Source organism: Panulirus ornatus, chromosome 7, assembly GCF_036320965.1.
Source record: "Panulirus ornatus isolate Po-2019 chromosome 7, ASM3632096v1, whole genome shotgun sequence".
Taxonomy (NCBI): Eukaryota; Metazoa; Arthropoda; class Malacostraca; order Decapoda; family Palinuridae; genus Panulirus; species Panulirus ornatus.
In genome coordinates, this window is record NC_092230.1 from 44,571,235 (window position 1) to 44,583,734 (window position 12,500).

Here is a 12,500-nt window from a genome sequence, read left to right on the forward strand (position 1 = left end):
TGACACACTGGCCGCTGGTGAGGTCACACTCCCCTTGGCGTGACTGGGTCCCCATTGTCCAGTGTGTGTGTGTGTGTGTGTGTGTGTGTGTGTGTGTGTGTGTGTGTGTAGGGGGGGTTTTGGGTGCTGGTGTTGGTGGGAGCTGCTGTGAGGGGTGGCATGGCAGTTGTATGGGGGCATTGATTACTATTCCTCGACTCCTGTGTGTGTGTTGGAGGGACTCGTAAGGGTGTACATTGTTGGTGAAGAGTTGAACATTCTCGTCCAGCCTGATTTTTACATTTTGTCTGTCGTACTGTGGATGTATTGAGGGACGGAGGAGGAGGAGAACAAGAGAAGAATAGCGAAAGAGGGGGAGAAGATGGGAGGAGGAGAACATCAAGAGACGAATAACTAAAGAGGGAAAATGTAGAAGCAGGAGGATGAGGAGGAGAAGGCAAAGAAGAGTTCGAGAGGAAAGTGTGTGTGTGTGAGAAGAAGGTGCGCTCAAGGCAAGGATCTCTTGATCGACCCGCCGCTGACTAATTGTTCGTGGCTGGGTCGTTAGGAGTCCCCCTCGGGTAGTTAGTCGTGGTCTTTATAGGGGTGGGTTTGGGGGGGGGGGCAACGCTGCTGCTGCCAGGGATCACACACCCCCTAGCGAACCATGTCGTCCCTCCTCCAGTGGTCGTGGTCGTTACCTCTGTACAGGCCGGGGTCGTGTACCGTGTGTGTGAGCCGTGTTCACCCCTCAACATGTCCGCTCCTTCACCGGCGGTCGATCACGTTCACCTCCTCCACTCCTCCTCCTTATTCCTCGTCCGCACTTCACCCGTTTTCTTCATCATCTCCTCCTCCCTCCTCTGTCTTACCCTCCTCTGTCTTACTTCCTTCCCGTTTCTCTCCTCCCCCTCCTTTATTCGCCTCTCCTTTCCGTGCCATCTTCCGCCTCCACCTCCGGGTCTTATGGTAATCCGGTGCCGGCCCGACCAACTCATTAAATCCCATGAGATCACGTCCATAAAACAGCGGTAACTTTAAGACTTGGTTCAGAGTCTCGCTGTTTGTTGAGGGTCGTGGGTAAACTTAGTAGTGTGTGGCGGCCCCACGCCTGGTATGGTGGAGGCAGTGTAGTGGTGTGTAGGTGTGTGGTGGAGGCAGTGTAGTGGTGTGTAGGTGTGTGGTGGAGGCAGTGTAGTGGTGTATAGGTGTGTGTTGGAGGCATTGTAGTGGTGTGTAGGTGTGTGGTGGAGGCAGTGTAGTGGTGTGTAGGTGTGTGGTGGAGGCAGTGTAGTGGTGTGCAGGTGTGTGATGGAGGCAGTGTTGTGGTGTGTAGGTGTGTGGTGGAGGCAGTGGTGAAGTCGAGGGGGGATGGCCGGTGTGTAGTGTAGGTTTGATGGTCCCCTTGTGTTTCCGACCGTCCACACCCGCCCTGTGGCCATTTCTCCAACGCCTTCGACTATGATGCATTTGGACGGTAATACTCTGCCCGTCTAACACGCCTTCTACCCCTCGCGGACAGCCGTCCCTGGTGGCTGGCTGGCTGATCACAGTGTAATATGTGTGTGTGTGTGTGTGTGTGTGTGTGTGTGGGGGGGGGGGGCAGGGGAGGTGACTGGTGTGGCGTGTGTAAGTGCTGTCGCCTGATACACTCGTATGTTCTGTGTAAATAGTGGCACGTGGTGATCCCCCTCTCCTCCCGCCCCGCCCCGCTCAACACCACATCATCCTTCCGCCCGTGGCGGCGCGTGCTGGCTGGGTGGTGGAGGGGGTGGAGATGGCGAGGGTGATGTTGGAGGAGGAGGAGAGAGCAGGAGGGTAGGGGGGAGGAGGCAGCAGTAGTGCTGTTGGAGTAAAGGGCGAAGTGCTGCAGCTGCAATAAGGGGAGAGAGAGAGAGAGAGAGAGAGAGAGAGAGAGAGAGAGAGAGAGAGAGAGAGAGAGAGAGTTGTTGTTGGAGGGAGCTTTAATAAATTAGGTTGGGCTGTATTTACCTTAGATTGTTGTGGCTCAACATAAACTGTGGTCTGCAGTGGCGCGGGCAGGGAGCACGCTCGCTCGTTTGTGCTCCAGCAAAGTTTTTTTTCTCGCTTTTTTTTTTTTGTGTGTGTGTGTGAGCTTAAGTGACGCGGGGTTGGAAGATATATTACTGACATCATATTTACACGTGTGTGTGTGTGTGTGTGTGTGTGTGTGTGTGTGTGTGTGTGTGTTAAACAGTAAATTTTACAACTCCAGACGTTATTCGTGTTTCATGAGTCGGGTCGGGCGTCTTAACCCACCCGTCGGGGAAACACGCCAGTTACAGCAATTCCAGTAAAGGCTACAGTATTGCCTGGCCTTTACCGGGGCAGGGGGGGCCGCCCTTCGGTAATATTACATTACCTTTTCGTCTCTTGCGATCTGGTGTATCCATCATCGTCTCACGACCGCGTGGACCAGTGTTCTCTGTAGCAGCAGCAGGCGTCAGGGGGGGGGGGGGGTTGCGAGGGGTTGATGGAGGGGAGACTGATAAAATCCGGGGGGGATGACGTTGTATTTAATGGATAAATGATATGCAGAGTGGAGGGGATGTTGGGGTGGCGGGAGGATGGAGGGAGCGAGAGCCGCTTCCAGACGGGCGGGGGGGGGTTCAGAGCACTCCATTATGTTTTGAATAATTTACAGCGGGTTTCATCGTTCCCGCGAGAGTTAACACATCTGGGGCAGTTCGGTGGAGTTTTAAAACCCTTCCCTTCCTCCTCCTCGCTCCCCGGGAGTAGGGCCATGACACAGTTATATGTAGGTCTGTAAACGCACGGAGTGGAAGACCTGAAGTAGTGCGTGTTTGTGTGTCTTTGGGGAAGAAAAGTGTGTGTGTGTGTGTGTGTGTGTGTGTGTGTGTGTGTCGTATAATCATTTATTGGAGTCGTGGGTTTTGCCTCGAAATGCACTTTTGAATTTGAGTTTGTGTTTTGAGACGTTGCTCGGTAGAACATTATTATAGAGTGGGTTTTGTTCTTGACTATAAGTGGGTCTTTCAAGGAAGGGGAGCAAGAGGCTTTTTAAGATGGTGTCGAGCCAGCCTCTAAGACGGCCACGCCCTAGACCGCGCCCCAGACGCCCTCGCGTTATAAGCAGGGTTGATGAGCCGTAAATGAACGGTCTTGCTCAGCAGCACTGTTTGACACGAGAGCCCCGGGCCTCGTGAAGGGTTGGGGGGGAACGGAAGGGCAGTGAAATAGGGTGAAAAATCACTGGTGGCGTCAATTGGGTTCAACGCACCCGGCGATCGATAATTGGGTAATTGAAAATGGGGCTGATGAGGGCGAGACGATTTGAGGTGGAATTCCTAGAGTAGGGGTAGGGGGTGGAGGGGGAGGAGTTAAGTGACAGGCAGTTAGGGGAGAGGGGATGTGGGGCGGGCGGTGAAGGGGACAGCTGATCAGTGTTGACGTGAAAAGACTGATGGTGTGAGGGCATCGGGGCTTCCCTCTCCCTCCAGCTTTTCTTTTTTTGTTGTTGTTTTACGACTGGAACATGTGGGAAGTTGTCGGGTGAAGGTCGGAGGCGGGAGTTTGACGGGACTTGGGAGGTGGGCAGGGGTTTCGACGGGAGATGGTCGCTAGGGGGTGGGCAGGGGGTTCGACAGGACCTGGTCGCTGGGAGGTGGGCAGGGGATTCGACAGGACCTGGTCTCTGGGAGGTGAGCAGGGGATTCGACAGGACCTGGTCGCTGGGAGGTGAACAGGGGATTCGACAGGACCTGGTCTCTGGGAGGTGGGCAGGGGATTCGACAGGACCTTGTCTCTGGGAGGTGACCAGGGGATTCGACGGAACCTGGTCGCTGGGAGGTGGACAGGGGATTCGACAGGACCTGGTCTCTGGGAGGTGAGCAGGGGATTCGACAGGACCTGGTCTCTGGGAGGTGAGCAGGGGATTCGACAGGACCTGGTCTCTGGGAGGTGAGCAGGGGATTCGACAGGACCTGGTCTCTGGGAGGTGAGCAGGGGATTCGACAGGACCTGGTCTCTGGGAGGTGAGCAGGGGATGATTCGACAGGACCTGGTCACTGATCCTGGCGCTAATTCCCCCCCCCCCCCCCCTTGTATGAGCCGTTTCGCAGACATTCGCCAGTATTTTACGTTGATTACACAATGGTCGGCGATCGCCGTGGGTGGACGGTGCGTGGAAAGACGATATATTTCAGGACATATGGCTGTAGGGGCGGGGGGGGGGGGGGGGATTAGGAGGAGGGAGGAAGCAAGCAGCGAGGACCACCACCGTCCCAACGGATAGTGGTGGAGGGACGTGTGACGTGGAGGGGCATGAACCCACTTTATTGGCCTTTTGTAGCGATGGCCTGGGAGACAGGAAGGGGGACGGTGGCGATGGGGGGGATTGGGGGATGAGGTACTAGCCTGTCCCCACCTCCCCCACCCCTTTGGTGACAGATTGTATATATATATTAGATTGATATAAAGATCGTAGATCGCAGTCTGTCGCACCTCAGTGATAGAAAGTCCTCTCAATTTAGAAGAATTTCTATGGAGTTATCGTGTGCTGGTGTGTGTGTGTGTGTGTACTAAAAGCTTTCAGTAGCGTAAGCTGCTATTGCCTAAGGATAATCCTTGGCGATACATAATCCATCTGTCCTCCAGTCCGGGCACGACTGGTGCAAGTGGAGGGCAATTTTTTCTTTCCATTTAATGAAAGTTATTTGAATTTAATTAATGGATCCGTGAATGGGATTGTAGCGGTGGTGGGACAAGTTTGAGGGTTCAGGGGTGGAGGGGAGGGGAAAGGCTGTTGGGGCAGTGAGGGGGGGGGGGGGATTTTAGGGGAGGGCTGAGATTTACACGGGTCGAGGCCTGGGGAGGGAGGGAGGGAAGGGGAAATCCGATTTTTGCATTAGGGCGAGAGGGCGGCCGCCATATGGCCGGCTCGTTGAGAAGCGGTATAATTGGGCGCGCGGCAAGTGATGGTAAATTATTGGCCCTGTCGATGCAGAAGGCCGGGGGGGCGAAGAGGAGGCCAGTGTAAATTGTCGTTGCTCACCCCCGTGTGTGAACTGCTCCCCCCTCCCACCACCTCGCCAAACAGAGTGGAGAGAGAGAGAGAGAGAGGAGGGGGGCTGCTGCCGCATGACGGTGTGGCCCGCACAAGTGAGACGAGACGCGAGTTGAGGGCAACACTGTGGTGTGCACCACCTGTCACGAAAACGTGGATGGAGCGCTGCGTCGTTGGGGGGAGGGTTTGTTAAGTATGGTGGGTGCGTTCAACGCAACGCGCCGGCCTTGCTTGAATCTCGCCGACGACGCCGAGCGTGTGTACCGCATACTCTTGCTGTACACACTTGTGGGGATCCACTTGAGGACTAACGCCTGAGGTTGGCTTCCCAGGCCGTCGAAAGCAACTCTCTCTCTCTCTCTCTCTCTCTCTCTCTCTCTCTCTCTCTCTCTCTCTCTCTCCAGTCATTAACAGAGAGAGAGAGAGAGAGAGAGAGAGAGAGAGAGAGAGAGAGAGAGAGCAATGGTTGCTTGTGACGCGCTGGGCGTCGTCGTCCCCTCCTCCAGTCATATGGTGGGGTTCCCTCGCCCCTGGCCATAAATAATTACCCTGCGGGACCCCGGCATAATGGTTGGAATACGTTCCTCCTCCTCTTCCTCCTCCTGCTCGGCGGCTCTCCCCTCGAGCGTGCGTTAATATTTCCCCCCCCTGGTTCATTCATCGACCCGTGTCCCCTCGTCTTGTTTCCTCTCCCCTCGTAGACTGTAATCACGTCTCCCCTCTCCCACCACCCTTTCGTTCTTACACTTCCCCTCTCTCACTCTCTCCCCTCCGCCCTTCTAACCTTATAGACTGTAATCACTCCTCCCCTCCTGCTCTCGTTTTTACCCTCTCTCTCTCTCTCTCTCTCTCTCTCTCTCTCTCTCTCTCTCTCTCTCTCTCTCTCTCTCTCTCCCCAGGTTCTTATCCCTCTCTATCGTCTCTCCTTCTCCTCCTCCCCCGTCACCACGCCCGGCGTCTTCAGGTCCCTGTTTATCTCCCCCTCATCTTATCATACTGCCTTCATATCACTTCATTCCCGCGATCCTTTCTTCCTCCCACCCCTTCACCCTTCCTGTCACATAATATCCCCCCAAAGCGGGTCGGTCCTTCCTCCCTCCTCTTCCCCCCGCCACAACTCCCCAGTGTTCTCCCTCACAGCCCGGCCCCCACCCACCCTCTTTATATCTCCCCACCCCATCGCTCTTCAATTTTCTCGCCTTCTTATTCACGGACAGATCGATCTGTGTATTCGTTCCCTCGGTGGGCCGCCCTACACCACACCCCACTCCACCACCTCCCTCACCCTCTCTCCTCGCTATTTACCCTCCCTCTGTCTTCCCTCCTCTCCCCCTCTCATTGCCCCTCTCTTCGTTTATTACACAACCACCTTAATCAATTGTCATGGTTATTAGGTGCATTAGCCGTGTGTGTGTGTGTGTGTGTGTGTGTGTGTGTCACAACCGTGGTGCACGCGTCATCCGAGACACGTCGCTCTCTACAACTCACAAGTTGTCGCGTTACAGGAGTAAGTCGCCAAGGTTTTTAACAAGGAGCTATAGTTTTATTGAGGTTAACAACACGTAGGTTTGCAGGGAGCGAAGGTTAACAATGAGTTGTATAGGTTAGCAGGGAGCGGAGGTTAACAATGAGTTGTATAGGTTAGCAGGGAGCGGAGGTTAACAATAGGTTGTTGTAGACGGAGGTTAATTACTGGTTGTTTCAATACGACTCGGGGGATGGGCGTAAGGTAAGGGCAGGACCTAGTCTTTCATCTCTCCTCCTCCTCCTCCACAGAGTTGCTGGGGACTAACAACATGTGTAATTTGAGGTCATCATGTGTGTGTTGCATTTGTGGGGACTTAACCACGCCTCCTGCCCAGGTAGATGTGTGCCTTCCTTGTCAGTACCATCCCCTGGCCACGCCCCTTCCAGGGAGAGTAGGTGGGTGAGGGTCTCTGACCACGCCCTTGCCTGGGAGAGTGGGTGGGTGAGACTCCAGCCACGCCCCTACCAGAGAGAGTGGTTGAGTAAGTCCGTGGCCACGCCCCTACCAGTGAGAGTCTCTGGTCAAGCCCCTGCTTGGGAGAGTGGATGGGTGAGAGGGCCTGGCCACGCCCTTGCTAGTGAGAGAGGGTGGGTGAGTCTCTGGCCTCTCTCTTGCCAGGGAGAGTGGGTGGGTGAGAGTCTGGCCACGCTCTTGGTAGTGAGAGTCTCTGGCCTCTCTCTTGCCAGGGAGAGTGGGCGGGTGAGAGTCTGGCCACGCTCTTGCCAGTGAGAGTGGGTGGGTGAGAGTCTCTGACCTCTCTCTTGCCAGGGAGAGTGGGCGGGTGAGAGTCTGGCCACGCTCTTGTCAGTGAGAGTGGGTGGGTGAGAGTCTCTGGCCAGCACCAGGTGACTGGATCGCAAAGATTTTACTCATTGTTGTTTACTCTCTCTCTCTCTCTCTCTCTCTTTCTCTCTCTCTCTCTCTCTCTCTCTCTCTCTCTCTCTCTCGGACTGCATTGTCTTCCGGTTGCTGTCGTTCACTCACTTCCTTCTTCCCCCACGCCCGAGCACTTAACGTCTCCCCCACTCTCACCTCGCCTCTCACCGCCCCTCCACTCGCACTCCCTCCGTTCCACGGTCATGTACACTACTCCCACCTCTCAAGCTCTCCCACGCTGTCAAACCTCTCCAGTACTCTCTCTCTCTCTCTCTCTCTCTCTCTCTCTCTCTCGCCTTGCTCACACTTTGGCTCTCCTCGGCTTTTCAATAATGCTGCCCTCCCGACCAGACTTTGCTCTCACTAACCCACCCACCCCACCTCCACTACTCCTGCCGCCGCCTCCTCCCCCCACTTTAACTTTCCTCTTTCTCCGCCCTCTCCACCCACTCTCACTCAGCGTTCTCCCCAGACCTCTTCAATTTTTCTTCTTTGCCCATTCTATTCTTGCCTCCTTCCCACCCCAGCTCCATTTTCTCTCGTCGGCTGCATCTCCAATCTCGCCCCGTCCCATTTTCGTATTGTTTTTCTCTTTCTCGTCTCTTCCATCCTTGTACCGTCCTCTGCCCCCTCTCTTCCTTGTCGTGTTTCCCCTCTCAGTCTGTATTCTTGTTCTGTGTGTTTGAACACGCGTTTTCTTTGTGTATATCACCCGAGATAGGGCATAAATTCGAAAGCCGGTGGTGGGTTTGTACGTGTACCGGCACTGGGAAGGTTCGTGTGGCGTTGATGGGTTGGTTCGTGTGGCGTCGATGGGTTGGTTTGTGTACTGGTGTTAGGGAAGGTTCGTGTGGCGTCGATGGGTTGGTTCGTGTACTGGTGTTAGGGAAGGTTCGTGTACTGGTGTTAGGGAAGGTTCGTGTGGCGTCGATGGGTTGGTTCGTGTACTGGTGTTAGGGAAGGTTCGTGTGGCGTTGATGGGTTGGTTCGAGTACTGGTGTTAGGGAAGGTTCGTGTGGCGTCGATGGGTTGGTTCGTGTACTGGTGTTAGGGAAGGTTCGTGTGGCGTCGATGGGTTGGTTCGTGTACTGGTGTTAGGGAAGGTTCGTGTGGCGTCGATGGGTTGGTTCGTGTACTGGTGTTAGGGAAGGTTCGTGTGGCGTTGATGGGTTGGTTCGCGTACTGGTGTTAGGGAAGGTTCGTGTGGCGTCGATGGGTTGGTTTGTGTACTGGTGTTAGGGAAGGTTCGTGTGGCGTCGATCGGTTGGTTCGTGTACTGGTGTTAGGGAAGGTTCGTGTGGCGTTGATGGGTTGGTTCGTCTACTGGTGCTGGGGGGGAGGAGGTTCGTCTGTGAACATTTTCATCCTGTCATTGTGGACGGCTTCCCCCCCCCCCAGGTAATCCCCACTCCCCACCTACCAATAAAAGTTTTGCACAACACACGACCGACTCTTCTATATTTCGGCTTCAGAATTTATTTGCACGTTTTGACTGTTTCGCCCACCGTGAAATAAATCATTTTTCCTCCCCCCTCCCGTTTTGTGTGTGTCGTATATATGAGTATTTTGGGATATGTGTTGCTGGTGTGTGTGTGTGTGTGTTGGAAGGCACTAGTTATATATATATATATATATATATATATATATATATATATATATATATATATATATATATATATATATATGTGCGTCAGTGTTCCCTCGTGCTTTAGAATTTACAATGTTATAACTTTGATTATAATCAGTGATAATGATATAGTTTTGGGGAGGAAAGTGTTCAGTCGCCTCCCATATAGGCGAGTCGTTCACAAGTCTGTCATACTAACATGAGTTGGTTCTTCTTCCCTGGGGCGCGCGCGCGTGTGTGTGTGTAGCGGAACAGCACGTCGCCTGGGGAGAAGTACCGGCCGAGGTCCCGCACCCCGGACGACCACGACACCAAGCGACGCAAGGAGGACAAGAGCCACGACTCTGACGGGGAGAAGAGCGACCAGGACCTGGTGGTGGACGTGGCCAACGAAGTGAGTATTCATCACCTCACCCCACAACCCTACAATCCTTCCTCCTTCCCTTACTTCCTCTCTCTCTCTCTCTCTCTCTCTCTCTCTCTCTCTCTATATATATATATATATATATATATATATATATATATATATATATATATATATATATATCTTGGGTATCCCTAGGGATAGGGGAGAAAGAGTACTTTCCAAGTATTCCCTGGGTGTCGTAAAAGGCGACTAAAAGGGGAGGGAGCGGGATTCTGGAAATCCTCCCCTCCATCTTTTTTTCTTTACTTTTCCAAAAGCAGGAATAGTGAAGGGGGCCAAGTGAGGATTTTCCCTCTTAGGCTCAGTCGTCTGTTCTTAACGCTACCTCGCTAACGCGGGAAATGGCGATGATTCTCTCTCTCTCTCTCTCTCTCTCTCTCTCTCTCTCTCTCTCTCTCTCTCTCCATATATTATATTGTGACGACTTCCTGCATCTCATACCAGAGCTGATATGTATATATATATATATATGCAGATGTTGATTTGTAAGCTATTAAGCTTTGAATTGCGTTAGAGACGGTAGTGTTTTCTGAAGCTTCGTTTGATTTATAAATAGAACACCACACCCTCTACCCTTCCCCAACCACCCAAAGAGTTTTTTTTTTCTTTTTTTTTTCCCTGGGGGTACAATTTTGTTTTGTTTTTTTTCCCTGGGGGGGTACATTGTACGATGGCAAGTTTCTCTCTCAACAGAGAAAAAGGGATTTCGTTTAGTAGTCACATCGTGTGCTGGGTGTGTATATCTTATCTCTCTCTCTCGTCAATATAGTCTTAAGATTGGAGATTGATTGGTGAATTTCTTTTAACATGATCGGTCCGCGTGTAAACTTGGTGAACTCTTAACGTGCCAGTTATCACAGTCTCACAAAACTCTGGCCGTGTGTGCCACAAAGTATATAGACTACAGAATATGATGTCAATTTAGGAAGAGCATGTGCAAAAAAAAAAATAAAAAATAATAAAAAAAACCAACACGACAGAGCAGCCAAAAAAATCTAAAAGTAGACTACAGAATATGATTGTCAATTTAGGAAAAGCATGTGAAAAAAAATAAATAAAAAAAAAAAAACACACGACAGAGCAGGCAAAAATCTATGTCTAATGGATGTGTAACATTTTCCAACCCCCCCCCTCAAGATGCCTTCCGTAATGGAGCTGTGCTCGTGGCCTCAATCATACTGGGATGTTGTGGAGGAGATTCAGAACGGAGCGAGACGCTGGGTCGATGTTAAACTGACCGCAATGGACCCCGTCCACAATGCTTCCAGCCACTTCAACTTCACGGGGACGTGACTGGTTTGTGTCTACTTTTCAGTTCGTCTCTACGAAGTGGAGGAAGAACTATATATATATATTCTTCTCTGTCTTTAAAGCAACCACGTCATTGTACCGCGTTACACGTCCACACTTTTTTGGTTTAGTTTTTTTTTTCCCCTTTTTATCTCATAAACGAGTTGTTTGTTTTTTTTTGGCCATTTCATTTTCATATGCAGATGCGCGTATTGATGAGCACCTATTTTAGCACTTTACCCCAAGCTAGGTCGCCCTGACTGATACATATATATATATATATATATAACAGTTCACGCCTCCGAGGTGGAAAAAAATGTACATAGAAATAAAAGACGTACCTGTAGCCAGTTGAAGCGGATGCCCTCCACACGCCATCGGTATGTGAACAGGTCCCGTTTGCTCGTGCACCCCCCCTGTAGTAGTCATTCGTGTCCCGTGCTTCCGAAACATTGCTGTGGGATAATCCGATGCAGGAGATCAGTATGCAGACATTGAGGTTGCTGCAACACACACACACCACCAGACTTGCTAATGTTGGCACATCACCCACTGCTTGCCTAGAATGATAGAGGAGGAATTTATGTTATTTTTATTTTATTTTTTATTTTTTTGTTATACATATATCGTAATCTAGAAGAGTAAATTCACGATTAAAGAATGAGGATTACATTATGTTAAGCTAGCGTAGAGATTGCTTAATATCAAAATGATTTCGTAAATATATACGTTCAGACCAGTCTTGAAACACCAACCCATCAGACATAACACCCACCAATAACTACACTCCCCAGACACATTAGAGTACAACGTTCTCGTCAGGGTTCAGCACAGCACCCATGTCTCCCGCATCACAAACACGTTAACACTTCACACAAGACCCGTCTGCCATGCCCAGGATGTAGCTTCCACACACTAAACACTGGGCGCCCTACTCTTTACTTGCCATGTTATTGGCGTCACAGACGCTTGTAGATAACATCACCACACTTTATGACCTGTGGGGCCCGCCCAGCGGACGTGGCTGGTTTCCTGAGCACTGCTGGAGCTTCACAGATAGGAGGACTTCTGGGGTTGGAGGGTAAGGTTTATATGAATGTATATTATTATACAACCCCAGGACCTTTTCTCCAGGAGCTCCCGCCGCTTTAGGCTGCGCTACGCTCAGTAACAGGGACAGCATTTACTTTTCTTTTTTTTTTCTTTTTTTTTTTACGAGATTGCTCCGTGTTTCGCCATCTGACGATGATGATGCAGCCTCGTAGCCCTTAACCAGGACCCCCATCGAAAGGGGGATCCTCCTGGATTGGTGTATACATAAATTACCGGACTCTGCCTTCATAAGATTATACTGGGAATGGTTAAGTCACCTTTGGTGAAGTTTTGTCATTATCAGTGACTGAGAGGAGGACAGACAGACAGTCTCATCTACGAACAAGTCACTCCCAAGCCGTCCATCATTTCTCTGGTACTGATTCTAGTGAAGCTTTAGAGCTAAGAGACCATTTCGTTATATATATATATATATATATATATATATATATATATATATATATATATATATATATATATATGATTCTTCTCTCGTAAGAAATTCAGTGGTGACTAGTAATGATAATAATGTTGGAGCAGCAGCTGGTGATTTGTGTAATATGCCTTTGAGCGTTCACTGGTAGCAAGCAGCTGTGGGATGCGATGGCCAGCTGGTCTAATTGTGCATGCAAGA

At 51.1% G+C, this 12,500-nt stretch overlaps 1 protein-coding gene and 1 long non-coding RNA gene across 8 annotated transcripts in view; one reads left to right on the top strand and one right to left on the bottom strand.

Moving 5' to 3' along the window:
* LOC139749596 (uncharacterized) overlaps positions 1–12,500 on the bottom strand; it is a 186,208-nt gene that overhangs the window by 88,452 nt on the left and 85,256 nt on the right. The window contains exon 5 of the long non-coding RNA XR_011712995.1: positions 11,116–11,334. This is a non-coding gene — a long non-coding RNA (uncharacterized lncRNA). The remainder of the gene's footprint in view (positions 1–11,115; positions 11,335–12,500) is intronic.
* The window catches only part of LOC139749594 (protein groucho-like), a 100,214-nt gene that overhangs the window by 74,604 nt on the left and 13,110 nt on the right, over positions 1–12,500 (top strand). For all 7 annotated transcript variants that reach the window (XM_071663685.1, XM_071663692.1, XM_071663687.1 and 4 more), the window contains one exon: positions 9,305–9,451. In XM_071663685.1, the coding sequence (XP_071519786.1) occupies positions 9,305–9,451 (147 nt within the window). The remainder of the gene's footprint in view (positions 1–9,304; positions 9,452–12,500) is intronic.